Below are 26,107 nucleotides of genomic sequence, written 5' to 3'. Positions count from 1 at the left end.
GGTATAAGTTTCCTTTCCACGCAATTCAGATAAAGGGGGATAAAACACACCAACGTATCCTGCACTACAGCACTAAAAAAAAAAAAAAGCAGATGCTGTATTGGGTTTTAAATAAATTAATTTATTCTGTTTAATTATTCTAATGATATTAATTAGTTAATGAGCTTTTGAAATATTTCACTTCATTTTAAGTGCCATACTAACATTCTCTTTGTGTCTAAAGATTAGCTTTAATGAGGCTCTGCAAAAAAGAGTGGAAGGATCACTTCCTGTTCATGTACAGTAACAGCAGGTATTCAAACAATATTAATTCAATGTTAATTCTCATATAAAAGATGGGAAATACTGGCTTTGGCTTCCACCCACTCCCAGTGATGATATTCACTGGGACAAGACATTTAAATTTCACACTACATCATGGACTTCTTTTAGATTATCAACAATGCGGTATCTTACTCATGTTGTATGTTATGTGGTGGTAGTGGGGGGTAGGGTTGGGAATATACATTAAAATAATAATTCAGTTGAATTTCAAATCAGCATTAATTACAGTTAATTCACTGGGAAACTTCATAGATAATGGATTTCTCTACAATGTCAAGCAAAAAAGCAGAGACCAGTGAGTCCAGCATAGTGAAGTGAATCCGAATATAATCTTATTTGCGAAAATATACTATATTATTAATCACTTCATACTACTTTATCAAGCATTTCACCAAGGCATTGCATGACGTCACCTATAAGAAAGGAAGTAAATGGAACTCAGAGTCTTTTATTTTCTTTCTTTTCGAATTTCAGCTGAAACCTACTCCCCACAAAGCTACGGCCAACTAGCCCCCTGCCACCATGGATGCCCTCTTGTGACATTATAATTAATAGGGCAAATGTGCTCCCAAGTTCATAGGATGGTAGCCCTGGGGTGGCCTTGTGATTTTAGTCACATCCTGCAATAGACCGTGTCATGCAATTCAATACTTCCAAACTACTTTCATTCATTAATAATTCGTTTTGCATGCCCTGAGACTCTCACCAAGTAAAACCCACCTGCTTGACGAGCACACGTTCCTCTTCCTCTTTGGCTAAATGAGGCAGTGTGCAGGCCAGCAGACCTGCACCTTTTGGGCTCCACAAAGCAAAACTCACCAATATAAAAATTAGCTCTACGTCATTTCACTAGTGTCCCACTGACTTAGCAATGATAAAAATAGATCATCATGCCAGCCTTCACTCATCAGTGACTATGAAGGACCAGAGCAAGAACAATAGATAAGTCTACTGACCAGCCAACACATGGGGGTCTGATGGGGTCAAACAGTTTTATGTATTTCTATAAGTAATTAGCTATTAATTCAGTAGGTGCCTAACAAATCATATTTGTTCAAATTATTTTCAAGGACATGGCTAGAATTTTGCATCTGTGTTTACAAGTTCCTACTCTCCCACCTCCTTGAATTTTCTTTGGAGTCGTAAAGGCAAAGCTATCCCATTTGTTCTCAAGGTTGCATCCACGGAAACAAAATGCCATTACTCTGACTTTGGAAACCGTAATAGAGGAGAAAAAAAATGTCTCTGATACACAGAAGCAAAAAAAAAAAAAAAAGAATAATAAGCAATTCATCTTCGTTACTCTTAGCTCTATGCTGCTGGTCTAAAAGATACACTATTTTACTAAGTTTATATCTTTATAACAATATTGAACAGACTTACATTTATTTCCTACATCTTAGATTCGCTGGGGAAAAGGTATTACCTGACGTTGGAAATTGAGTAACCGAAGTGCTTTCAGTTCCACAGTTGCTTTGGTTCGTAAATCTGGTGGCAAAGAGCCAGGCAGGTTTTCCAGTTCTTGTATCCTATGAGCTATGCGAGCCTGAAGCCTTGAGGAGACAAATGAAATGAGGAAAGGGTGAGGTGGAAATGTACATTACAATTTAACCTTAATGATAAACAATAACCCTCAGGTCTAAGTTCCGGGCAAGACCCATTCCAGATGTTGCTTTTTGGCCAATTTCCGACGCCCTACTAGATTTTCTGATGTTAAACAGGGAAGAGCTACCTTTGCATGAATGCAGACAGGTGCTGTATGTTACCCAACACTCTGGCCTTCTTCATTAACCTCTCTCTAGCACCCAGAAAAGAAGGGCTCGTGATACATCCCAGAGGGAAGTCAGGGGCCAGAGTTCGCTTTGAACAGGGAGAAAACAGAGAGACAGAACAGTGTGATTTGCTCCCAAATGCCCAGCCAGCCAGCGTGCATTGCTGAGACAACAAGAGTTTTCTTCCCAAGTTCTAGTTCTGTCCTAGGCAACCGGGCCATTTGCCCTTCTTGCCAAGATGCTGGTGACAACAGCGGTTAAAGCTGAGTGAACAAGAGCAGTTTTAGGTGCTGAGGCCACAGAAATCAGCCAACCCCAAAACATTCAGAGAGAGCCCTGCCAACCACAACCACTTCCTCTGTGAGCAGTGCCTGTCTGAGTAAAGAAAAGGCAAATTAGGCATTTTTAAAAATCAGGCTTGGGGTAGCAGTAGATGATAAAGCAGCAGTGTTTAAAAACTATGAATTTCTAGAAAAGGATTGCTGGGGATTTTCACCTAGGACATCCTCAAAAATAGAGCTGCAGGCCCTTCTTCGTTATAATAAAGGCGGAACAGAAAAGACAAGACATCGCCCTTTCTTCATTCAGTTGGGATACTTTTACTGTTTGCCCATATAAACTGGCTTCAGGGTTCGCCTGCATCCTAGTCTTACAAATTATTACACACCATTTAAATCTATTTTCAGGATCACCTCCCTCCAAATTTGGGGCAGAAGTGTCTTGGAAGAGACTTCATGAAGAATAGTAGAAGGTAGTAAGTTAAAGTAAGTTAACATTAACTACACTAACATGTATCTAATGAACAATTTTCTTTAATTCTTTTTCCCTTCCTCCTTCTCTCTCTGTCTCTCTCTCTCTCTCTCTCACACACACACACACACACACACACACAAACATACACACAAACACACACACTCACACACACCAGCACACATCCATGAATGCACACACGCATGCACACATGCTTCCCTACAAGGTTAGTGCTATAATGGTCCCATCTTACTAATGACAAAATTCAGGTTTGGAGACAGTAAGAAATTGGCAGATTTCACAGAGCTAGTAAAGAAGGGAACCCAGACAAGAGCCCTTATTTGCCTGGCACCTGCAGTCACCACACACAATTAATATATACTTTCTAACTGTAGCTTTCCTAGGCCTCAACTATAAAAGCTGATAATTTAAGGTGTTTTAAAAAATCCCTAACGTGCAAGGCTCTTGGCTGGCTCCGTTGGTGGAGCATGCAACTCTTGATCTCAGGGTTGGGAGTTCAAGCCCCATGTTGGGTGTAGATATTACTTAAAAAATAAAATCTTAAAAAAGTAAAATAAACACATAAATACAGATCTGTTTTATGGTTTTATCAGCCTTTAGCATGCTGTGTATTAACATGAAAAAGTGAAATCTTGTCTGACCTAGATCTCACAAAGTATCTTAATACTTCATTTAGCCCAAATATCAAAATGAGAGCTTTAAAAACAAAACAAAAAAAAACAACAAAATAACTTAGAGCTGTTTGCTTTGGTAGAGAAAGAAATGTCATTTTTTTTCAAAACTTCAAAAATGATAGTAAGGGAAACATCATTTTTTTCACTGACTTCACTAGAAATAATATTATGACAGATTCCTATTTCACTTGGTACACACATGTTATTAATTCTGATTTACTGAATGATTTATCATCATAATGTGCTATTAGTAGTGCTGTCATTGTTATCATGCTGTTATTTCAGTTATAGGTACCAACACAAGCAATCACACCTTTAAATGGGTTAACTTTGCAACAGACTAAACATTTGTGAGTTCAAACAACACTAATAAACTTCCATCATTCTTGAAGTAAAGAAATAAATTAAAATTAAAATTAAATAAATAAAATAAAAATATTAAACTTCCACTATTTTACTCTTTTGATCAAATTGTTCAGAATTTTCCAACATTCTTTCACATTCTTATTATTATCGATACTCATGGGATTCTTATTTTGGATTTTTTTTTAACTGTAGGAACAAAAGGTGCATTTCATTTGTTTAATTCATTTTTTTTTGTCTAATTCAATTTTTAAAATATTGACATAACCAAAAACTTCCAAAACTAAGCCAAAGATGATGCATGTTAAAAACCTATTGTAGTTTTTTTTTTTTCAAATATGTTATTTAAGTGGAACAAAAAAAAGCCTTAAACTGAACAGCTTTACCCATGTAGAAAGAAGGCCGTACTACAGGAAAATTAGGTATCACAGTGGGGAAAGTAAGGGCTGGTGATTTGGTTATGCTGCTTCCTTGGTTCTAGATTTGCAGCAGACCTTTCTCATTTGAATATCCCAGAACCCCAACCATCCCTTGGCATTCTGGTTTACTCTCTTTGATAAAGTGGGTCAGGTGCAAAATTAGAGGTATAGAGGTATAGCTGCTTTTCCTTAATCTTCTAAAGGTCTGTGGAAATAGGACTAACCAAATAATCTTAGGATGGTGCAGACAGAGTCAGGGAGGCAGGAACAGGGGGGCAGATGGAGCCTCAGAGTAGGTGGGGAGCTAGCGGGGGGGACCTCTCCCCAAAATATCTGCTTCTCCAAAGGGCCTAGTAATTTGCCAGTGAATCTCAGATTCCCCAGCACAAAAGAATCTTTCTTTCACGGAAGGGAGGCAAGAAGTGCAAAGTGCAAGCATTTAAACTATAGAATGGGAAAAGTAGATTCCAGAGTAAAATTATATGCATTCAATGCAGCCCATGGTGGGTGGGCAGCGAGGGTCCGGGAGGGGCTCCTTTAACGCAGAAAATTTTATCTCCTTGTGGTGGCTGTTGTTGTTAATAGAAATCTTCATTTTAAATAGTGCTCCTCTCCAGACAATTTCATCTCCCCATCAATGGGATTCAGCAGGTAGCCTGATAAGGAGATTCAGGATTCTAAACTTCCTGAAACAACAACACATGTAATACTGCATAACTGCAGGAGACTCATTTAGTGTCCTCACGAGCACAGAAAATTGAAGCAGAATTAGGTCACTCAGGTTTTTCATACAGATTGAACAGTAAATCAAGAGGGGTTACTGTTCCGGCAAGAAAAAGAGTTCCATTAAAGGTAACAGAATATTTGTTCAGGTCCAGAGGAGAAGTTTATGATTCCTGTAGGAGAGTTATTTGAACAGAAAATGACACTGGTACATTTTGTTCCTTCAAGAAGCTGAGTGACACTTAAAAAAAGAGAGAGAGAGAGAGACTGACTTTTTGTAACTTCTGCTGATAAAACGGACCTTGGTAATTTTCAAGAAGGAATGTCAGGGTTGCAATTGGGAGTATGTCAGGACAAAAAATAAGCTAAGGAGACTATGCTTGGGCACCTGGGTGGCTCAGCGATTGAGCATCCGCCTTTGGCTCACGATGTGATCCCAGGACCCTGGATCGAGTCCCACATCAGGCTCCCTGCAGGGAGCCTGCTTCTCCCTCTGCCTATGTCTCTGACTCTCTCTATGTGTCTCTCATGAATAAATAAATAAAATCTTTATTTAAAAAAAACAGATTATGCTTGCTTCTGAATCAAGGTGAACTGTTGTGTTCATACTGAGTCCAGAACTGATACCCAAGGGGGCTGGCAAGATGCAAAGGTGCTCATATCAAATACATTCCTTGGAATGTATGTAATCCAAGTGCATCTTCCATGCAAACATTTCTGCAATTTGTTTATACGCTAATGTGACAACCTGCAGCCCTTCTGCCCTGATATCTAACTCGGAATGGAAGAATCAAAGTTAAGTATACTGACAGGGCAAGGAAAGTGTGCCAGAAAGACCAAAAAAAAAAAAAAAAAAAGCACTGGAAATATCTCTCCAACACCTACTACAGAAAAATGCAGTAAGCTCCGTCATTAGGAGAAAGCTGGTCAGAAAGAAAGGATCCAATTTAAATGGGAACAAAATGTTTTAACTGCAGGGCTCGTACAGATCTGAGGCAAAGTGTTCACTGGCAGAAACTTATTTATGATCTCGCCAGATAAAGAAGGTCAATTTGTCAAAATTCTGATTTTATGATGAACAAGAGAAACAGCCAAAGTAGCTTAAAAGTTAAAAAGAAATCTGAGATCCTGACAACTTCCTTTCAATTTTCATAGATGAGGTAAGTGATATTACAATGGTCAAAGACATGAACATCTGTTAAAAGAGTTTCTGACAGATGATTTTTTTCTCCAAGTTTGTAAAATTATAAGAGGTTTTTTTTTTTAAGACCTTGTTCAAATACTCAGTCAGAAGATACACTGGATCCTTCGAGTTATCCATGCTAAAAGACTAGTAAGCCATTCTCTCAAAGGCCAAAAGGATGGGGTTCCTCTGCTGTCAAGAGCCTAAGGCACTCGATCCAACCCTTTTTTAAATATATATTTTATTTATTTATTCATGAGAGACACACAGAAAGAGGCAGAGACACAGAGGGAGAAGCAGGCTCCCCCTGGGAAGCCTGATGTGGGACTCAATCCCAGGACCCTGGACCATGACCTGAGCCAAAGGCAGATGCTCAACCCTTGAGCCACACACACAGGCGCCCCTCCATCTATCCCTTTCTAAAGGATAAATGTAACCAATCTGTGCAGCTCAACAATTTATTTCCATATAGAGTAGCCAGCCATCACTCTCTAACTAAGGAAGATAAAAGATGCCCTGCAATGCTGCCAGTGGAAACCCACGCTCCTTCTCCAGATGGCCACAGGCAAGTTCAGCCCAAATGCCCCAGCAGCTCTTCCGACCTAGAGTTGCTGGAGTGATGGTTTCGGAAGTCATGTGGCTTTCAGAAAGAGGAGACATGCATCAAACAATGATAATAATATGAAAAGTAGCCATTACACCACATGGTGTAGGGCTTGTAATTTTAAAAGATACTGGCACATGCACGATTTTCTTATTGATATGGGATTGGAGGACCAAAGTGTTTCACACCCTAAAACAGGCTAAACAGTACTACTCAGGGCTGTATACTCTCGGAGGCCACCCATTACGAACACTTCTAGAGATGGTGCTAAAATGGGCTCCTGCCATGAAAGGGCTGCAAATAAAATTCTGGTGAAAATGATAAAGGAAATGTAGGAGTCATTAAAATACACACACACACACACACACACACACACACACACACACACAGGCTGAGTAAGGAAAAAAAAGTCCAGATGAGTCTCTAGGTATAGAGAGTGTCTACATTCTGAATGTAGTTTGCGTGATGTAACAATGGTACTGACAGTTTTGCACATTCAAGGAAGGGGGAAAATGTTAGCTCTTAGGAAGTCAGAGTTTTAGAGTAACTTAACGATACCCTTCTATCGTGTTTACTCTCTTTTTTAAAAGGTACTTTTGGGGGCACCTGGATGGCTCAGCAGTTTAGCAGCTGATTCTTGATATTGGCTCAGGTCGTGGTCTCAGGGTCATGAATCAGGCCCCGCATCACACGCGGCTCTGTTTCTCATCTCCCTCAGCCCCTCCTTCTCTCTCTCTCTCTCTCTCTCTCTCTCTCAAATAAATAAATCTTTAAAAAAATACTTTTGACTTTTTTTTCTTTAAATTCAGTAGCAACATAAAAAAAGTACTGGATATAAATAAAGTTCTTCTGCCCCAAATGAGAATGTAGTAGGAATACGTGACTTCGTATCACACAGTGATCTGCCTATCAATACTGCAATACCAACTGACTGATGCGTTATCTAGCTCTCTAGGGGTACATAAAATTCAGGAAGCTGATATATAAAAGCTCTTCATTGAGGATCAGTAATAGTAATGAGAGTAAAGCTCTACTCTTCATCCAAAAAGCTACACACCTTTAATGGCAGGTTGCTGTGATTTCTTGTAGAGTCACTCTCAAAGCTAGCAGCTTAGTATTTTAGGCTAATAACAAATAAGTCATGCGTTTTTCATTAAAGACTAAGGTAACATCTTTAAAGTGAGCCTACGCATGGCCGAGTGGCTCAGTGGTTGAGCATCTGGCTTCGGCTCAGGTCATGATCCCAGGGTCCTGGGATCGAGTCCCGCATCGGGCTCCCTGCAGGGAACCTGCTTCTCCCTCCACCTATGTCTCTGCCTCTCTCTCCATGTCTCTCATGAATTGATAAATAAAATCTTAAAAAAAGAAATAAATAAAGGGAGCCTAGATGTTATTGACTAACATTCCCTATAATTTCTAAGCTTTAATATTCTTTTGAATAAAATAATAATTGGGAAATAATACTAGCTGATATGTACTGAAAGTCTTCGTGTTATTTTATCTTCCTCCTCCTACTATCACACCCTCTCTTTTAACATATGAGGAGACTGAATCACAGAAAAGAAATGTATCTTGGGGCACCTGGGTGGCTCAGTTGGTCAAGGGTCCAACTCTCGATTTCAGCTCAGGTCATGATCTCAGGGTGGTGAGAGCCCTGCATCAGGCTCCACACTCAGTCTGCTGGGGATTCTCTCTCCCTCTGCCCCTCCCCACAAACACACGCTTGCTCTAAAGTAAATAAATAAGTAAAATCTTAAAAAACAAAACAAGCAAACTAAAAACCAGGGAGATGTAACTTGACCCAGGTAACATAGCTGGTAAGTGACAGAACGCATTAGTGGGCCGGCTCCAGAAACCACGACCTTAGTCCATACTTATAGTCTATTTTTGGTTAACATTAATCATTTACATGAAGGGTCTGCTAACTCTCGCCAGTCCGCAGCTTCTTTTTGTAAATAAAGTTTTATTGGGACACGGCCGGTCCACTGTTGTCTGTGGATGCTCTTGACATTATAAGGGCAGAGCTGAGGGACCTTTGCGATAGTCCTGCAAAGGGTAAAATGCTTACCACCTGGCCTTTTACAGAAAAAGGTTTGCCAACCACCAGAGTAGATGAATGTGCCAAATCAGGTGAAAATTAAGTTTCCGGAGTAGAGTTTAAACACGGACCCCGTAAGAAGACACTTACATTGTGCTTAACCCTCAGGTTAGGACCAAGCGGTTGACTCACACATTCATGAATTAAAAACAAAAAATAAATTATCCTGAGCCACTAAGGATGCTTTAGTACCAGGAGATGCGCCGCTAACCTGAAGGTGTGGCCGCAACATCTGGCCAGCTCACAGTCATTGTTGGAGGATAAAACGACAAACCACAACAACACACTGTGGAGGCTAAGTGTGAGAGGGCCAAGTTTTTGAAACCACGAGCATGTGGGCTTGGCCTCTGACCGTGGTCTCCCTGGAGCCTAGCACACTGCCTGGCATGTCATAACGGGTGATGACAGTTCCCTGACTCAGTGAATGAGGATCACGGTCCTGCCAACGCAGGGCCATCAGAGCCCCCCTCCCGCCACCCCAAGGGCAAACAAGCTCAGGTGCTAGGGTCCATCCGTCTGGTAGCATGAAGCAGGAGTTTCGGCCTGTGCCCTGTCCTGCAGGGAAGGGTGACCACCCCACTGGGGACCCCGGGCCCCCTCCCCTGGGCTCGGTGGCTGCTCCCACCCCTCGGGGGGCCCGAGGTGCGTTACCTGTACTCACGCTCCTGCAGGATCTCCACCGGGTCCAGGCCTTGCGGCTTCTGGATGGGGCTGATGCGGCTCTGCTTCTGCTGCAGCTGCAGGATGGGCGAGGGCTGACCCGGGGCTGGCTGCGGCACGGACGGCCCGGGCACGGCAGCCGCGGGCGGCTGCGCGGCAGCAGGGGGCGCGGGCGAGGGCCGGCCGCTGGGCGCGGGCACCGGCAGCTTCTGCGGGGTGCTCGGGCCGCTCAGCTCCGGCCCCGGGCCTGCGGGACAAGAGCGACATGGGCAGCTGGGCCGGCCGGTGCCCTGCTGCCCTGCGGCCACCCCGGGCCCCGCCACGGGACGACGAAACCCCTCCCGAGAAGGGAGGAGGAGGGGAGGACAGAGGGAGGCAGGCGGAAGGCCTGGGGGTGGGGGGGGAGGAGGAGAGAGTAAAGCAGAACCTGGCTTCCCTCCCCACAGGGCATTGGCACTCACTGATCAACACCGGTGAGATGGTCCAAAAGAGACCCAAATAGTAGTATCTCGATTAAAGGAATGGATGGCTAGCATTTAATGTAGCTCCAGTGGGGGGGGGGTGGGGGGTGTGTGTGTGTGTTTGGTTGGTTGGTTGGTTGGTTGTTTAAAGAACTGCAGGTGCATTCACGAGTTCAGAACAGTCAGATGCAATTTGGTTGGTCCTAAAATCACATTTTTGCAAAACTGCACGGAGCAGGGCTTTAGGAGACCCTGGGCCTGTCCTAGCCCCGGCTTTCCAAATACAGCCAGCAGCATGGCCAGTCCTCCCATGTGAACTGAAAGGGGGCACGTATTTTCCCTTAATGACCTAGAAGGCACATTCAGGGCTTAATCAGTGTATCTCAGGAACCGGAGTTCTTTTTTTTTTACTACATATTCGAAAATGTTTCTAAAAACATTCAGTGTGGGGGCTGGGGTGGGGTAGGGGGAATCCGCTCATTCCACCTAATAAAAACTAGCAAATATGAAGATTCAAGAGAGCGGTTTTTCTCATGCTAACAGAATAAAGGGGTATGCAATCATCGAGCTTATCAAAATGCACTTAATAAGTTAATTTAATGCAATTTTCCACATTAAACTTCAGGAGTTTAAATTGATTGCTAGGTATGGACCTAAAATAAAAAGTGTTCTGTCTCTCCTCGGAGTTACATTTTTACTTACTTCAAAATTATAAATAAGATTAGTGATGCAAAAAAAAAAAAGATTAGTGATGCTACCAGATGAATTAGTAAATGGAAAAAAAAAAAAAAAACTCCATAAGCTGTTAAAACCTCTGATAGGCATTCTCCCGAGCATTTTCTCTATCTTTTCTAAGAAAAGGTAAAACTATTAAACGGTAATAAAACAATAGTCTATATACTTCAGAGCGCCTTAATAATTAACCATACAAAGACATACATTATGAAAAATTAGACACATTTATTCAATTTCCAGCAAACACCGTTTAGAAATGGGCTTAAATGACAATGCAAGGAGAGTTTAAGAAAACATTTTGACAGGAGGAACGTGAAGAATTAGGACAAACTGCTGAGGGAACTGTACACGAGTGTGTGTGTGTGTGTGTGTGTGTGTGCATGGTATTAGTGCTGTGCTTTTTTTTCACCTTCCTTGTGAAATTCTGTAAACTTTCCAAAACACATGCCACTACATAATCCTGAGGTGATCTGTAGCTCTGGGTCCATCAGGGGATGGAAAACTCTTGAGGGAAAAACTCATTTTTAAAAATTTTCTATTTTACGCATTGTAGATACACTATTGTAATAAAGAGATTCTTCTCAGCTAAGTACTTGCTGATTTTTTTTTCTGAATGAGAAGCCTTTTACATAATGCATTGCGTTTCATAATATCTTATATTTAGAGTTTCTTTCATCTGTATATAAGAAACCAATTCCTGACCATTAAAATCTCAGCGTCGGGATGAGTTACCGAGGGATATTTTAGAATATTTTCTCCCCAGAGGTCTTTAGAACAGGGTAGATTTTTCATTTGGGTTGTTTTGGGAGTCATCCAGCCAAAAGAGAAGAGACAGAGATTTCTGACAGGTTGATTCTCTGTGATTCTATCAATCTTAATAAGCTTGAGAAACTCGTAGAATTAAATATATTTAAAGACTTGGTATAAGCATACTAAATGATAAACCTAACACACCGAAGCCCTCTAATCTAAAAACACCACCATCTTTAACAAAAAGAAAATTCAGGTCTTACTGATACGGGAATATCATAATAATTACTCTATATTCAGTTCTGCAAGTGTTTTCCTCCTTCCAAACTTTAAATAATTCATCAACAAAAGCCAGAACAGGGCACTGGTGTTACACATTCCTCCTGTTCCAGCAGCTTTCTTCTTTAGCCTCTGGCCTGTAAATACCTATGCAGAAGCCTCTGATGATTCCTTGAGGTATATTCAAGTCACTATTTTTAAAGCCACATTTCATCAAAGGAAGGTATCCAGAGCATGTCTGATACCCCTGGTTCCACTTCTCGTCATTTTTAGCCTATGACTCAAAACTAGATCTAATACCCATACACATGGCTAGACTTCTTTAATCCATTAAATACAAAAACATTCTTATCCAGTTGATTGACCCTTAAAATTGAGAAGCAGAGACAGAGAGAGAGAGACCCAGACACGAACTTACATATTCAAATCGCCAATTTAAAAAGTATTGCAACTGGCTGCAAACGAAACAGGCACACGTAAAGCATCCTGTATCTTTCCAGAACAGGACAAGGTGCCACCTCGGCTCTACTACTTGATGGTTGTGTGAGCCTGAGCAAGTCCCTGAACCCCATGTGGCTCAGTTTCCTCATCTGTAGAATGGGGATAATAATGACATAACCTCATAGGGTGGGAGTGAGGAATCAATGAGACCATGTCACCACACGCTCCCCCCTCCGCTCTTGTCATTTTTGCTACTAGCAAGGCCACAAACGTGAGAAGTCTAGTTGAATGACAGCTTTATAGAAAAACCCCATGGCAAAAGAAAGGCTTTTTATTGGAAGTTTGGTAGTGTATTAGCTGGCAACTTTGGGAGCACGCCCTTCTGCAGCAAACTTCAAAATGCATCTACAGTTCAGGACAACTCAGCACAAATACTCAGATAAGTCGGCTTGCCATGTGCTTCCTGCTAATCTGCTATCAGAGCCACTTCCAAGCACATTCCTTTCCTAACTAAACACCGCAAGTTCATTTACTGCCTGGGTCTATTTTTTTCCTCCTTCCAACCGATTACATAAAAACTTCTATTTACAGAGGCCGGGAAGCAAGTGCAGCTTGCCGCAATCGGACATGCCCAGAATGTAACTACCTGTTCATCAGGTTTTTTGCTTGTCCCTCAGGTGGCTTACAGACTTAAGGTGCCTGGCTGGACTGGCTCTCTATCGACAGAAGTCATCTCTGCTACAGACACTCGTGGTCTGCTGAATGATAAGATTGCTCCTTGATATCTTCAAACGCAAGACAAATTACATTCCTCAGCTTATCTCCACCCCCCACCACCCGGCAACATAAACAATTTAGGCTTAATTGTCAGAGGTTCCAAATACCTCTGTTTTTCCCTCAGTCCTCACCTTGGAAATCAGGCCAGATGTATGCCCTGACAGCCCTGAGAGCTTCCCAGTGCAGCTAAGGTGGGGAGGGGGGTCTTTCTCAGATGCATCCCTAAGGCCTGATTTTAAGGAACAGGGAAACGAACTTATTAAAATATCTGAGTCTCGCGTGTACAGCATTTCTGCGCATTCAGAGCTCACACTGGCTTCCCAGCACAGCATACTAGGATACTTATTCAATAGTCTGTGCCTTACATGAGGATTTCAGTGGTTTCCACGGGTTTGAAAAAAACCAAATGCAATGAAGTGTATTTAAACTGAACATACCTAGATATTTTAGATACCTGAAAAGAGTGGGAGGGGGGCAGAGCAGGAGAGAGACAAGCACTAAAAAAAAAAAAAAAAAAAAAAAAAAAGCAGCAACAAAACTTTTACTTTTACTTTCTACCATAAGGTCCTTCCCCACCACATACACCAAAAAAAAAAAAAAAAAAAAAAGAAAGAAAGAAAAAGAAAAAAAAAAAAACCCAAAACCCAAAACCCCAAACTTTTACACTTCCTATTTTTCATTTTGCTCTAGTCTCTATAAAAGAAAAAAATATGAATCAAAATGAAAAGGAAGAGGATGGGTTAGATTTGCATGGAGCCATTGGAGGCAAGGATTGAAGAATGACTTGTTCAGTGTGCAACTCCTGCAGGTAACCTACCATGCTCTTGGGGTGTCACTTAGAGTGAGTTACAAGTCTGGGGTAGGTTGGAGGCAGACCACCCCAGCCAAAGAGATTCTCTTCACACATGAATAAACACTACAAAGCGGGACCAAAAGAAAAATGGCATTGGAGCTACCTGCAGATAAGTGGACATACTTAGACTTACTTTTTTGCTGAAATTTTAGTAGAGGTATTTATACACAATACTTTTTTTTTCTTATTAAGGAGAGATGGAGATACATAATAATAATTTTTTAAAAATTAACTCTAAATATATAAAATATTCTTTGCCTTATTTTGACTTGCCCTAAACACTAACCGCCTCCCCCCACAAAAAAAGTCTTTATTAAGTGAAGTTTGTCATCTCCCTCTGAAGGCTGAGGTTTGGGGACAAATGATGTGACACTCTCAGGTGTAACCTCCTTCCCAGCAGCAGGAATGGGTTGCTCTGTTGGCAGGAGGTAGCTCCTCCCAACTGTATCCACGGCCTCCACTCTGGTATAAAACACGATCTGCCCAAATATTTTCATTTCTAAGGAAGCGTGACTGCTGGAAATACAGAAGACATGGGTGGTGAGGAACAAAACGGTTTCCTCCTGATGACAGGGGCCTGGTGAGGGAAGAGGGAGCCTCAGAGATGGGCAACGTCATGGAGCCCTGTCTTCTGGAAGTGGTCCAGAAAACGCACTGGGGATTGTGTTTAGTGGGACGTGAAGTGGCTGTTATGTACAAGCGTGCAGACAACCGAAACCTCATCCCCTGGGTTTTCACTAGTTCATTTGGTCTCCTTATTTGAATTTGGGTGAAAAGTTTCTGAAATGAATCATTCGGCTTCCTGCCTTCTTAAAGGATGCTTTGGGATCTTTTCCTACAGAGTGTAGGTTATTTTGAAAAGCACCAATGTTTGGGGTGCCTGGGTGGCTCATTTAGTCAAGCGTCTGCCTTCAGCTCTGGTCAGGATCCCAGGGTCCAGGGATCAAGTCCTGCATCATGCTCTGCTCAACAGGGAGCCTGCTTCTCCCTCTGCCTCTGCCTGCCTTGCTCTCTCTTGCTCTCTCTCTCTCAAACAAATAAATAAAAAATTTTAAAAAAGCAACTATCAATGCTCACAAAGGTCTGTGCTGACACCCCGGGACATACTTCGACATACAGTATGTCGACATACCTCTGTGGCAGGGTCCCACACCACTAGCTCTTGGGAGATACAGGTTTAGCTTTCTCCTTCTCAAACTACCAACTAGCTGGTTGTTGCCATTCGGCCTCTACTGGAAACTACATGATGTAGGGTATCAAGATTACGAATTTCATTGACACTGTGCCTCAAGAACATATAAAAAGGTTCTCGGTAAGGACATGGGCTCTGGGGTCAGACTGCTAGCATGTGGGTCCTGACTCTCCATATTCTAGGATGTGTCCCACATGCAATGTACTCATTGCTGAGCATGACGCACTGAGGCATGCCCACCAGGAGGTGCTCAATAAGTGTAGGTTATACAACCAGAGACAAGCATGTATTTTTTTTTCTTTCATCTGGCTGCCTTCCCAAGAGCTGGAGTTACACTGTTTTAAAACCTCTAAGCAGGGGCACCTGGGTGGCTCAGTGGTTGAGTGTCTGCCTTTGGCTTAGGGCGTGATCCCCGGATCCTGAGATTGAGTCCTGCATCAGGTTCCCGCAGAGAGCCTGTTTCTCCCTCTGCCTCTGTGTCTGCTCTCTCTTTGTGTCTCTCATGAAAAAATAAATAAAACCTTAAAAAAAAAAAAAAAACCCTCTCAGCACATCAACTGTTCAAACTACCATCTTCTGCATGGTTTTCCTCTATAACTGTTTCGGTCCCTGATGCCCAGTCCCATACGACCCTCCACCTACCAAAGCGCCATGGTCACTACACAAAGACCTGGGGCTGACACAATCCCTTCTTGCTCTTTAAAAACCCATTCCTAAGGCTACATCTGGAATTAACAAGGTGCATTAATCTTGCAGGTAGAGCAACTGACCCTTGGAGCCTCTCTGACCAGTGGAGAAACATTTACAAACTCAGAAGGCAGGTTCTAATAAAAATAATAATAATAACCTGAACTCCTCCCTACTGCCAAAGTCCCAAAACCGAAAAAAAGTACCAATTTCCCAAACTAATTGGTGGCCATAATCGGCATGTCGTGGCCTGCCCCAAGGAGAGGGGGTATGTGCTGAGAGTGTTGTCAATGTCGAGGAAGACCCCGGAATTCAAAACTCCCTGGGATTCAGTGCTCTTGTTACAACAGAACCATCACCTCTTTGCTTCTCTAGTGGTTAACAAAAACCCTGCCAGAGAAAACAACCTTCATGGAAGATCATCACAGAGCCCCCTGGCACCTGGGAATTCCAGGGGTGGGATCAAGCCAGACCACCAGAAGGCCAGACAAAGGACCAGCTCATCTCCACCTGTTACGTAATATCATAAGCTTCAGATCTGATGCCAGGGGGCCATGAGAAATGGGCTGTGTGGATTCTGTTACTCGATTACAAATACTGATGCCTCTATCATGCAGCATCTCTTACAATGATAATAATACTGATAATTTAAAAACAAAACAATCCCCCCTGGAAAATCTGCTTTCTAGTCTCATGCTAGAAAAGGCTCTGCGTTCCTCGGAGAAACCAGTGAGCCCCTTGCATCTGCATGGCGAGGATGCGGTACCAGACCCCGTCTCCTTTCCCAGCTGCCAGGAAGGTGGAGTCGCCGCGGAAGCTCAGAGGCAGCATGAGCTCTTGGGGGGGGCCTCCTCGCTCATGACCTCCCTGACCTCGATTTCTATTTCCCTTTGTTCCTGATTCCCTACTTGATAATTATTTTACTGCAGGAATGCTTCTTGGAACTCTCCCTCTAAACGCTTTCCACCACACAAAGGGGTGGAAATAAATAAATCAACAATCCTAAGGTGGCTCGGGGACAGCTGATTCTAGGGGCGCATGTGGGCGAGTGGAAGGCGCTGGCGGCGGGGTTCTCCACCTGGGGCGCATGGATGGGCCCCCAACAAACCCTGAGCCTCTTGAAAGAGAATGCAGAATCGCGGGGCAGGGGGGCAGGGGGGCAGGGGGAAGCTGCTTCCTAGGAAGGCCCCCCCGGCCCAGGAGCCCAGGGATGCCGGCCAACTAAGCAGAGCAAGACAAGGGAAGCCAACGAGGTACAACAAAGGCTAAGTCAGCCCTGGGCGTAGAGCAACCCAGCGCTTCTGCGCCCTTAGCAGTCCTTCTTAGCCGAGTTGGACCATCGCATTATTCATTTGGTTGCACATGAACCTACCAGATGGTCTGTTGTAGTTAACAAGGGCCTGCTGCTGGGGCTGCTGGGCCTGTGGCTGGGGCTGCGGGGGCTGCTGATGCTGTGGCTGTTGCTGCTGCATGCCGGGCAACGTCCTCTTCCCCTGGACTGCGAGCTGCAGTGTTTCGGGGAGGGGCTGGCCCCGGGCCAGCATTTTGTAAGCGAGAATCTGCGCTCGCAGCTGATGCAGCTGGACAGGGCTGAAAGGCGAGGGACCTCTGTTGGGCTGGCTCATCGCCTGCGGATCGCCCGAGATGAGGGGCCCCGGCTGGCTCGGAGGCATCTGGGGTGGGGTCGGGCCGCCTCCCGACATAGGGCTGGAGACGTGCTCTGGGGCTCCCAGCGGAGACGGGTGTGGCGACATGTAACCTAGAATAAAACAGGAAAGGAGATCACACCACTGCCCCCAGTGACCCTGAAAGCCCCGCACTCCAGGCTATTTTGATGATTTTCTACGACGGCGCTGCCTGCTAGAAATGTAAAGTATATATCATCATTTAATAATTATATAACTAGGTGTAATTATCGAGTTCCTACGTGCCAAATACGCATAATGAAAATTTTCTAGTAGTCACATTAAGAAGTGAAAGAAACGAAGCCAATTTTAATAGTGTGTTTCACTGAAATCAACATACCCCAAATATTATCATTTCAAAAAATGAAAATTATTAAAGACCAATTTTACCTTCTTTTTTTTTTCTTTCATACTCAGTTACAGCACATCTCAAATAGGTCAGGCCACATTTCAAGCGATATGATCAATGGCCACATGTGTCCTAGAAGGTAAACTGTTAGTGGCTGTTGAACACCTAGAGCAAAGGCACCAGGTGACAGGATTATATGTTACAAGTAGCTCTGAGCTCCAGAACGAAACCTGGAGGTGTGTGCTATATCGCAAGGGGGAATGAGCAGTCTCTCATGGGGACAGCAAATTATTATTTGGTTTATTATTTTGAACAATTATGGAGGGCCTCCACTGTAATAGGCACTACCCAAGGTGCGTAGTTGAGTTCTCCCTTGAAACAGAGCCTGATTGAAGGATTGAGTGCAGGGGATTTATCTGGAAGGTGGGGGCCCGATGGCAGGGGTCTAGTAAGGTGATACAAGAAAAAGACAGCAGGTGCCCCAGTGGGTGCCTGCCAACTAATGTTATGCAGAACCCCTGGGGTATGAGGTCAGTAACTTGCCTCCAAATTATCCAGGGAACAAGGCAGGAAGGTCCAGGAGGTGGGAAAGTGGCGGGGGGAGCCGGGGTATTAACACTGTTAGGATCACCAGTCACTACTTAGGTCTCTGGTTATGACTCTGGGGATCATCAGTCCCCAGGGACTCTTCCAGGTGCAAGTAAGAGGGGCTGACGTCCACTGGAGAAAGATGGAGGTCTGGCCAAGTGGACATCAGGCTGTTGGGAGCACAGACACGGTGAAGACCATTAAAGGGATGTGAGCAGAGCACACCTTACTTCCTCAATCCTTGCAACAACACCAGAAGTTAAGTGTCGTCACTCATTGTTTTAAAATTGTCACACAATTGGGTCTTGGCAGATTTAAGGTTCAAACCCAAGTCCGTCTGACTCTGATGTGTCTATGTTCTTTCTGAGATCTAATATTTGCTTGGTTTTATAAAAATAAGCTAGAGACTTGAAAGTCTCAATAATCTTCTAGAACCATTTACAATATAACAAAAACATAAGAATAATCTTTGGGTTTTAAGAGACCTATGTGGGGAATTTAAGAATCCATTCCTTGGGAAAGAATAGTAAAAAAAAAAAAAAAGAAAAATACATGGAATATTTCAAGGAATTCATTTCAGGAGATGAACTATATATCCTGGCCAAAAAATTCCTAGAAAAATATATGACTGAGCATTGTTTCAGGGAGAGCCAAGGTGCAGGAGGGAACAAAGTGGCCTCCTGCAATCCTAAAAGTTGCCCTGAGTTCAAACCAAGTACTAATTAATCAAGTCACAGGTGTCCTAAGACACAATAGAAAATATCAGATTCAAGGTCTTTGCCCTTTAACAAACATACATGAGTCACAATTATTGTAAAGGTCATCACACAGGTGTTTATTAGACATCTGCTGTGTGTTTGAACCCATGTTGGGTCTGAGCTAAAAGAGCTCTGTGCATCTCTGTGGGATGAAGGTCCAAGAATATCAGACCGACACTGACTGGGGACTCACCACCAGCATTCAAAAGACTAGAGAAAAGAAAGGCTGTAATGGGGGTGCCTGGGTGGCTCGGTCAGATGGGTGTCTACCTTCGGTTTTCATCACCATCCCAGAGTCCTCCCGGCTCAGCAGGGAGCCTGCTTCTCCCTCTGCCACTCATCTGGCTCATCCCTCTGCTCAGTCTCCCTTGCTCTCTCTCTCTCTCTCTCTCTCTCTCTCTCTCTCTCTCAAATAATAAAATCTTTTTAAAAAGAAAGGCTGTAATTACTTTGATCTCAAATTGCCATTTGGAAAGGGAAACAAATTTATTCAGATGCTCTAAGACAAGGGTCGGTTCTGTGCTATCAGCTGGTGAGAAGCAGAGCTCCATTCAGAAGAAACCTGCCCCGAACAGAACTGAAAGATCTACTAATTCTCATTTCCCAAATCCCTACTTCGTAACAGAGGGCAAACCACTCAGCCATCAGGGTTCTAGTCAGTCATAGATGTTGGCCAAGAAAATGCCCCCGAAAGCAGCCTGCAAGACCAGCAGAAATTTAAAGTCCAGTATGTTGTTACCTGTAACAGAAAATATTTAGAGAGGATCCACAACATGCATATAACTTTGTCATTAACGCCCTTCCTTCTTAATGAGGCTTACATTCCCCCCTTCATTGTAATGCTGGTCTGTGATGGTATAGTTTGTTCAAAACACCTTCCTGACACCGTTTTGTCCAACTCTCTATCTAGCACAGGGGGACAAACCTCCTGCCAAAAATCTCCTACTGGCATTTTCATAGTAGAAGGTGTTGAAATGGGTCACGCGTCTCCTGCCTTCTGGTCTCTCCTATTTCCAAGGTTATCAGTTATAGCTTACCCAAGATAAATTGTTGGATGGTTAATACAATGGCCCCAAGCATCAGACAATCCAGTCTAAACTCAACTGTTTACTAAGTGGCTCTTTTAAACTATGAAGTATGGGCAAATGAAGCTTGGAAGGTGAGACAGTTTTATCAGCCACAATGATTACGTTTACCTCAAATTCGCTAAGAAAGAAGCTGAGAGTGGAATAGAAATCATTTTCTGGAATTAATCCATGCAACAAAATTTTACCTCCAACGTGACAAGAAGAAATTAGGGATGGAAAATTCTTTTTTCCCTAGAAAATCTAGGGGATGTTAATAGAATCATTCTATCACAGTATGACATTAAATATGCAACAGTGTTTCAGCTAAAGAGAGAGGTTCCTTTTGTTTTTTTTTTTCCCCCACATGACTAGCATTCCATAAAACTTCAGGAAAAAACATGAATCTAAATGATGAAACAACATAACATATTTTAGTAATTATCTTTAGTTAAGAAAACGAGGTGAAGAAATTGCCTGAGAGCGAATATATATTAGTCTACAGGATGCCAGTGTCGATATAGAATCTGGTCTTTTTGAACTCTGGCTTGACTTGCTCATTCAAAAGTAGTCCAAAAGTGGCAGTTTTCCTTGCCTAGTCTTCGAGGGCCATTATCTCCCTGGTTTCACCTTGCCTCAAGAGAAGCAGTCATGTCTCTCCTTTTAATAATCTTGAACTTATAAGTGCCAATTTTATATGAATTTTCTCTTCACACACACACACACACACATTAAATATTATATACTTGCCTTTCAAGGCTTTTACTATCCAATAGACTAAAAATAAACAGTGTTATCATTGGAACCATAAGGTACACAATTCAGTATTTATTGAAGGAAATGGTTTTGCTTCTCAACCAATACCTCAAAATAACCTAATACGTTGCTAGGTAGTTAAAGCTGGCAGCTCTCCAATCAATACCACACCTCTCTATACCTGTGTGTTTATAAATGGTTTTTTACAATGGGGCTTTTAAAGATACATGCTATTACAGAGTCTAAATTTCTTTTTAGATCATTATATAGAATAAGACTGTATTATACCAATGCTACTTTATTCAAAAATATGCTTTTAAATAACTCATTGCCCAGCCTGCAACGCAGTTTACTAGTTTGGAGAAAAATATTATATGCTAATACTGATCCCATTTAATGCAGACCCCCTACATCCCTAAGTAATTATAATGTGCTGAATTTATAAAAGTTAGTATCTATTTAAAATTGTTGACTTGTGAATGCATCGGTTCACTTCTCTACCTAACTGAACAAAATTAACTAGGTATCTATCCACTTATGTGCTAGATATTGTACCAAGTGTTGGGGACTCCAAGAAGAATAAAAGGAAACAAGCAATGAGAAATTTTAGGATACATAAAAGTAAAAATGCTCAGCTAAAACTCATGCATTTAAAGTGTTTGAGTCGAACTTTTCTCCTTAAGCCCTACAACTAGAGGTACTGTAGAGCCAGGAGCAGTGAGAACAGGCACCTGGCTTTGAGAATCACTGAATGTCACTCATCTACACCTCCCAGGTAGTAAAAATGAAATTTACATTAGTTCTGTGAACACACCTGGCTCCTTAGAATTTAATTGTGAAACCTGGGAGTGTTGTTTAAATCCATTCTTAACACTGAATGGGTCAAATAATTTCTTCCAATATTGCAAAGGGTCCCCACGAATCAGACTGCTCTGCCAATGTGGTCAATGTTTGAGGAGTCATCTGCAACCCTTACATCTGTCTGACATCGAAAATCAGATCAGAGGCTGGCATATTCAAAACCTGCTTGACTATTAGTGAAGATACATTACTATGCCTCCATGATTTGCATATATATATATATATATATATATATATATATATATACACGCATACAAATATATATACAGAAATATATAAAGTATTAATTTTTCATATAAATTAAATTATATATAAATATATATATATTTAAATTATGAATACATTTCTCTAAATCCTAGGTCAAAAATCTCCCCTCGATGGGATCCCTGGGTGGCGCAGCGGTTTGGCGCCTGCCTTTGGCCCAGGGCGCGATCCTGGAGACCCGGGATCGAATCCCACATCAGGCTCCCAGCGCATGGAGCCTGCTTCTCCCTCTGCCTGTGTCTCTGCCTCTCTCTCTCTCTCTCTCTGTGACTATCATAAATAAATAAAAATTAAAAAAAAAAATCTCCCCTCGGATGGATGGATGGCTGGTCATGAATAAAGGGAAAAAAAAAACCCTCGCATATATTAAACTACAAAGGAGTATATACAATAACACATAAACCACAAACTTTGAATAAGAAGATCAACATGTTAGTGTTAACTGGTCCTCAATTAATGCATGCCCCTGAATGCTGAAACCACCATTTCATGATCCTGAAAACAGGTTACACTGTACTCAAAGACTGAGGTATCTTTGCTATGATACTTCAACAGTGAGGGAAGAAAGCACCAAGGAGAAGAGAAATATACCATATACTGATTGGCCATTACTGCAGGGTGAGTTATGTCCTCTACAGAGATATGCCAAAGCCCTAAACCCCAGTATCTGGGCATGGGACCTTATTTGGAAATAGGAGCTTTGCAGATGTCATCAAGTTAAGATGAGACCATACTGGATTAGGGGAGACCCTAACCCAATGACTGGTGCCTCTATGAGAAGAGGGAAATCTGGACACGGCCACAGACACTCAGGAAAACATCACATGGAGACCAAGACAGATTGGAATGAGAGATCTACAAGCCAAGGAATGCCAAGGATTGCTCTCAACCACCAGAAGCCAGGAAGAGGCAAAACAAAAGATTCTTCCCGAAAGGCTTTCAGAGAGAGCACAGCCTTACTGATACCTTGATTTCAGGCTTCCAGCCTCCAGAACTGGGAGAAAATGAATTTCTGTTGTTTTATGCTCTCTGGGTTGTAGGAATTTGTTACAGCGGCCCAAAGAGACTAATACAGCCACCCAACAGCAATGACAGCTAATTCCACTGCCAGAAAAAGCCACCTTACAGTGTATGAGCATGCATTTCAAGGGACACAGGTGGCTCATCTTACCTTCATATCTATGCTGTCATTTGGAGGCAGACCTGGATTCTTCTGGCCCTTAACTTAGGAAAAACACAGTAAATTCTCCAAGCTTTGCCTTCCCAAACTACAAAATGGAGGGGACCTAATTTATCTTAGAAGATCATAATAAAGAATCTGCACAAAGTACACAAAGCCCCTTTGCAAATTTCTTGGACCCAGGGTGGCTCATGTAGAATTTACTAGTATTTTGAAAATAAAACTGCCCACACAAATCATAGCTGCATTGGGCCGGGTAAGGGGAAAAGAAGACTGTGGGATTCAATCTTTCTTAGACACGTTCTTTGGAAGTCACAAGTAAAACAACCAATAAGGAAGATGAAAGACTCTGGTACGGAGCCGGTATCAGGTGTATGGTGGACACAAACCTTGGCTGTGTTGATCCATCGGACTTTGGGGAGGACCCATCCCTGGGTGAGGTGGCCGCATACCGGTGCCTTTCATGGATCCGCAATGAATATCTTCTACAATCCCCTTGTCATGCATACCATCGATGGGCTGAAATAGTTAAAGAACATCAGTTAGATGCCTCTTTAAGGTACAAAACTTCCCTCTGGAACATTGAGATCGCTCACCTTTAAAGTCTTCAAAAACAGTGGCATTAATCATCTGTTGCTCATACGACAGTCATATATTTCCACAACTATCCTACCTGCATCATCATATATTGCATGTTTTATAGGTGAGTGCAAAAACAAAAATAAGATGACACCAACAGGATCAGCAAAACCATCCATTAGTCAAAAGTTAAGGCTTTAAACAATTGGATTTTTTTCTTTAACAATGTCAAAAGCTTACAACTAAAAATGAAGTCTGCTCACAAGGTAGACAAGTGTAAGCTATTCTTCACTACCCTTTTAACTAAGTCCTGAGACCTGTTGTAGGTTGAAGTTTAGTTCAAAGACCAAAGGGAGACTTTTTGAAATGTAAGTGATGATCCATGTTTTTGGTAATTTTTCCCCCCATCGGAGAGGAAAGAACTCTATGGAAAGTTTAAAAGTTGAAACCAGAAAGTTCCACACAGTTGGGAAAAGAGGAACAGCCAGGGAGGAGCAGAGTACTGCCAGAGGAGAAAGAAGGTACGATGGATGAATCTGTACCACAGGGAGAGGAAGACTTGAAAATGTTTTAAAGGCAGAATTTGGGGGGTGGGGGAGGAAAGTTAAAAACACAGGGACTGGAAACAGGACATGAGGCCTCGTACATAACAGGCACACGATAAAGAGCCATCGAGTTGACATTAATCCAATCCAGAATTGGGCAGTGGACCATGTGTTTGAAAAAAAAAAAAAAAGTCTATTCCTCCCCAAACTGGAAGAGCAATTTTCACAGAACTGCCTGAAAGAAATATTTCCAGGAGTTTATAGAAACCAAATGACTTCAAGCAAGAAAGTATGAGTGTTTGCAGTTTTACAGAAAGGAAAGTTAATTTCTGCAGAGTCAAAAGCACGCACTTGAAAAGAGGAAAAATTTACCATAAAGAGGATGTTCAGAAGAAAAATGGGAAGAATTTGGTATAAAGAGTGTCTCTGAGTCTGTTAAATAGTAATAATGGGGAGGGAATCAAAGCAACACAAGCAGATGTATTTAGGCCACTTGTTTATTTATTTCCAGTGATGTTGAAAAGCAAAAAGCTGACTCTCAGAAGGAGAAGGAGGAAAAAGACAAGGCATAGAGCTGCCTGTAAAGACTCTAGGAAAAGGCATCTGGTCAGCAGGTGTGAACTCCAGGCACTTAACCGTGTCCCTTCACAGGGAATTATCTGAGTGGCTGGGATTAAGGAAAAGCAGGATGGGGGAAAAAAAATGCAAACTCTTGGCAAAACAAAAGAAACTGAAACAAAAAAGAGAAATGGGGTGGTGTGGGGAGAGAATATGAGAAAATGTGACAAAGACGATAGGCCACAAAACGGAAGGGATCGGAAGAGATAATCACCCAGAGAAACGACCCAGTGCAAAATCCTCCGGGTGACCCTATACCATGTCACACCTTTACCTTCCCAAGGCCTGAATAATACTAAAGGTCAGCTCAATCTCTCCTTCAGGAGGTGAGACAGCCTCCAACCATCCTGAAGTTACTCAACCCACTTGGACGAAGGCCCACAAGTGACAGATCAGACCTTATAATAGCTCCCAAATTAATTTAATATGAACATAAGACAGTGTAATGATTTCAGTATGACTATATGTTCAATACATCTCTTAAAGAATATGATATGGAAAATAAGTGGCTTTATTTCTTTAGATACCTGACAAGCTAAAAAATGTGTTGGGGAAAAAAAAAAAAAAAAACCTTAAAAAGCAAAGAGTAGGGATCCCTGGGTGGCGCAGCGGTTTGGCGCCTGCCTTTGGCCCAGGGCGCGATCCTGGAGACCCGGGATCGAATCCCACGTCAGGCTCCCGGTGCATGGAGCCTGCTTCTCCCTCCGCCTGTGTCTCTGCCTCTCTCTCTCTCTTTCTGTGACTATCATAAATAAAAAATTAAAAAAAAAATTAAAAAAAAAAAAAAGCAAAGAGTGAACCTGGCGATAGGAGAGAGTTGGCCAGGATATGTTGTCAAAGAAAAAGAGAAAGTTTCAGAGTCATTAAACAGTGATGATAGGATTCTGTTAAGGTCAAAGCAAAACAACAATAAAAAAAAAAAAAATCAGACCTCTTTGATGTATGTACCTGGGTTTTCCACAGTACTTTCGTGGAACAAGCAGATGGGTGGTAACTTATAAAAAGCAAGCACAAAGCTGTTACCTGGGGTGAAGCCAGGATTAACCGTTTCTTTATCTCAGTATGGTTTTACTCTTCAAAATAAGGATATATTG

General features: G+C 42.4%; 1 protein-coding gene across 1 annotated transcript in view; it reads right to left on the bottom strand.

Moving 5' to 3' along the window:
- Positions 1 to 26,107, bottom strand: part of SMARCA2 (SWI/SNF related, matrix associated, actin dependent regulator of chromatin, subfamily a, member 2) — a 173,140-nt gene that overhangs the window by 132,898 nt on the left and 14,135 nt on the right. Inside the window, 4 exon segments of the mRNA XM_041745079.1 lie at positions 1,751 to 1,877; positions 9,583 to 9,838; positions 17,139 to 17,525; positions 23,661 to 23,790. Of these exon segments, the coding sequence (XP_041601013.1) occupies positions 1,751 to 1,877; positions 9,583 to 9,838; positions 17,139 to 17,525; positions 23,661 to 23,790 (900 nt within the window).

Source organism: Vulpes lagopus, chromosome 2 (genome assembly GCF_018345385.1).
Source record: "Vulpes lagopus strain Blue_001 chromosome 2, ASM1834538v1, whole genome shotgun sequence".
NCBI lineage: Eukaryota > Metazoa > Chordata > Mammalia > Carnivora > Canidae > Vulpes > Vulpes lagopus.
Note: the sequence above shows the minus strand (reverse complement) of the source record. Positions and strands in the feature narration are given on the sequence as shown.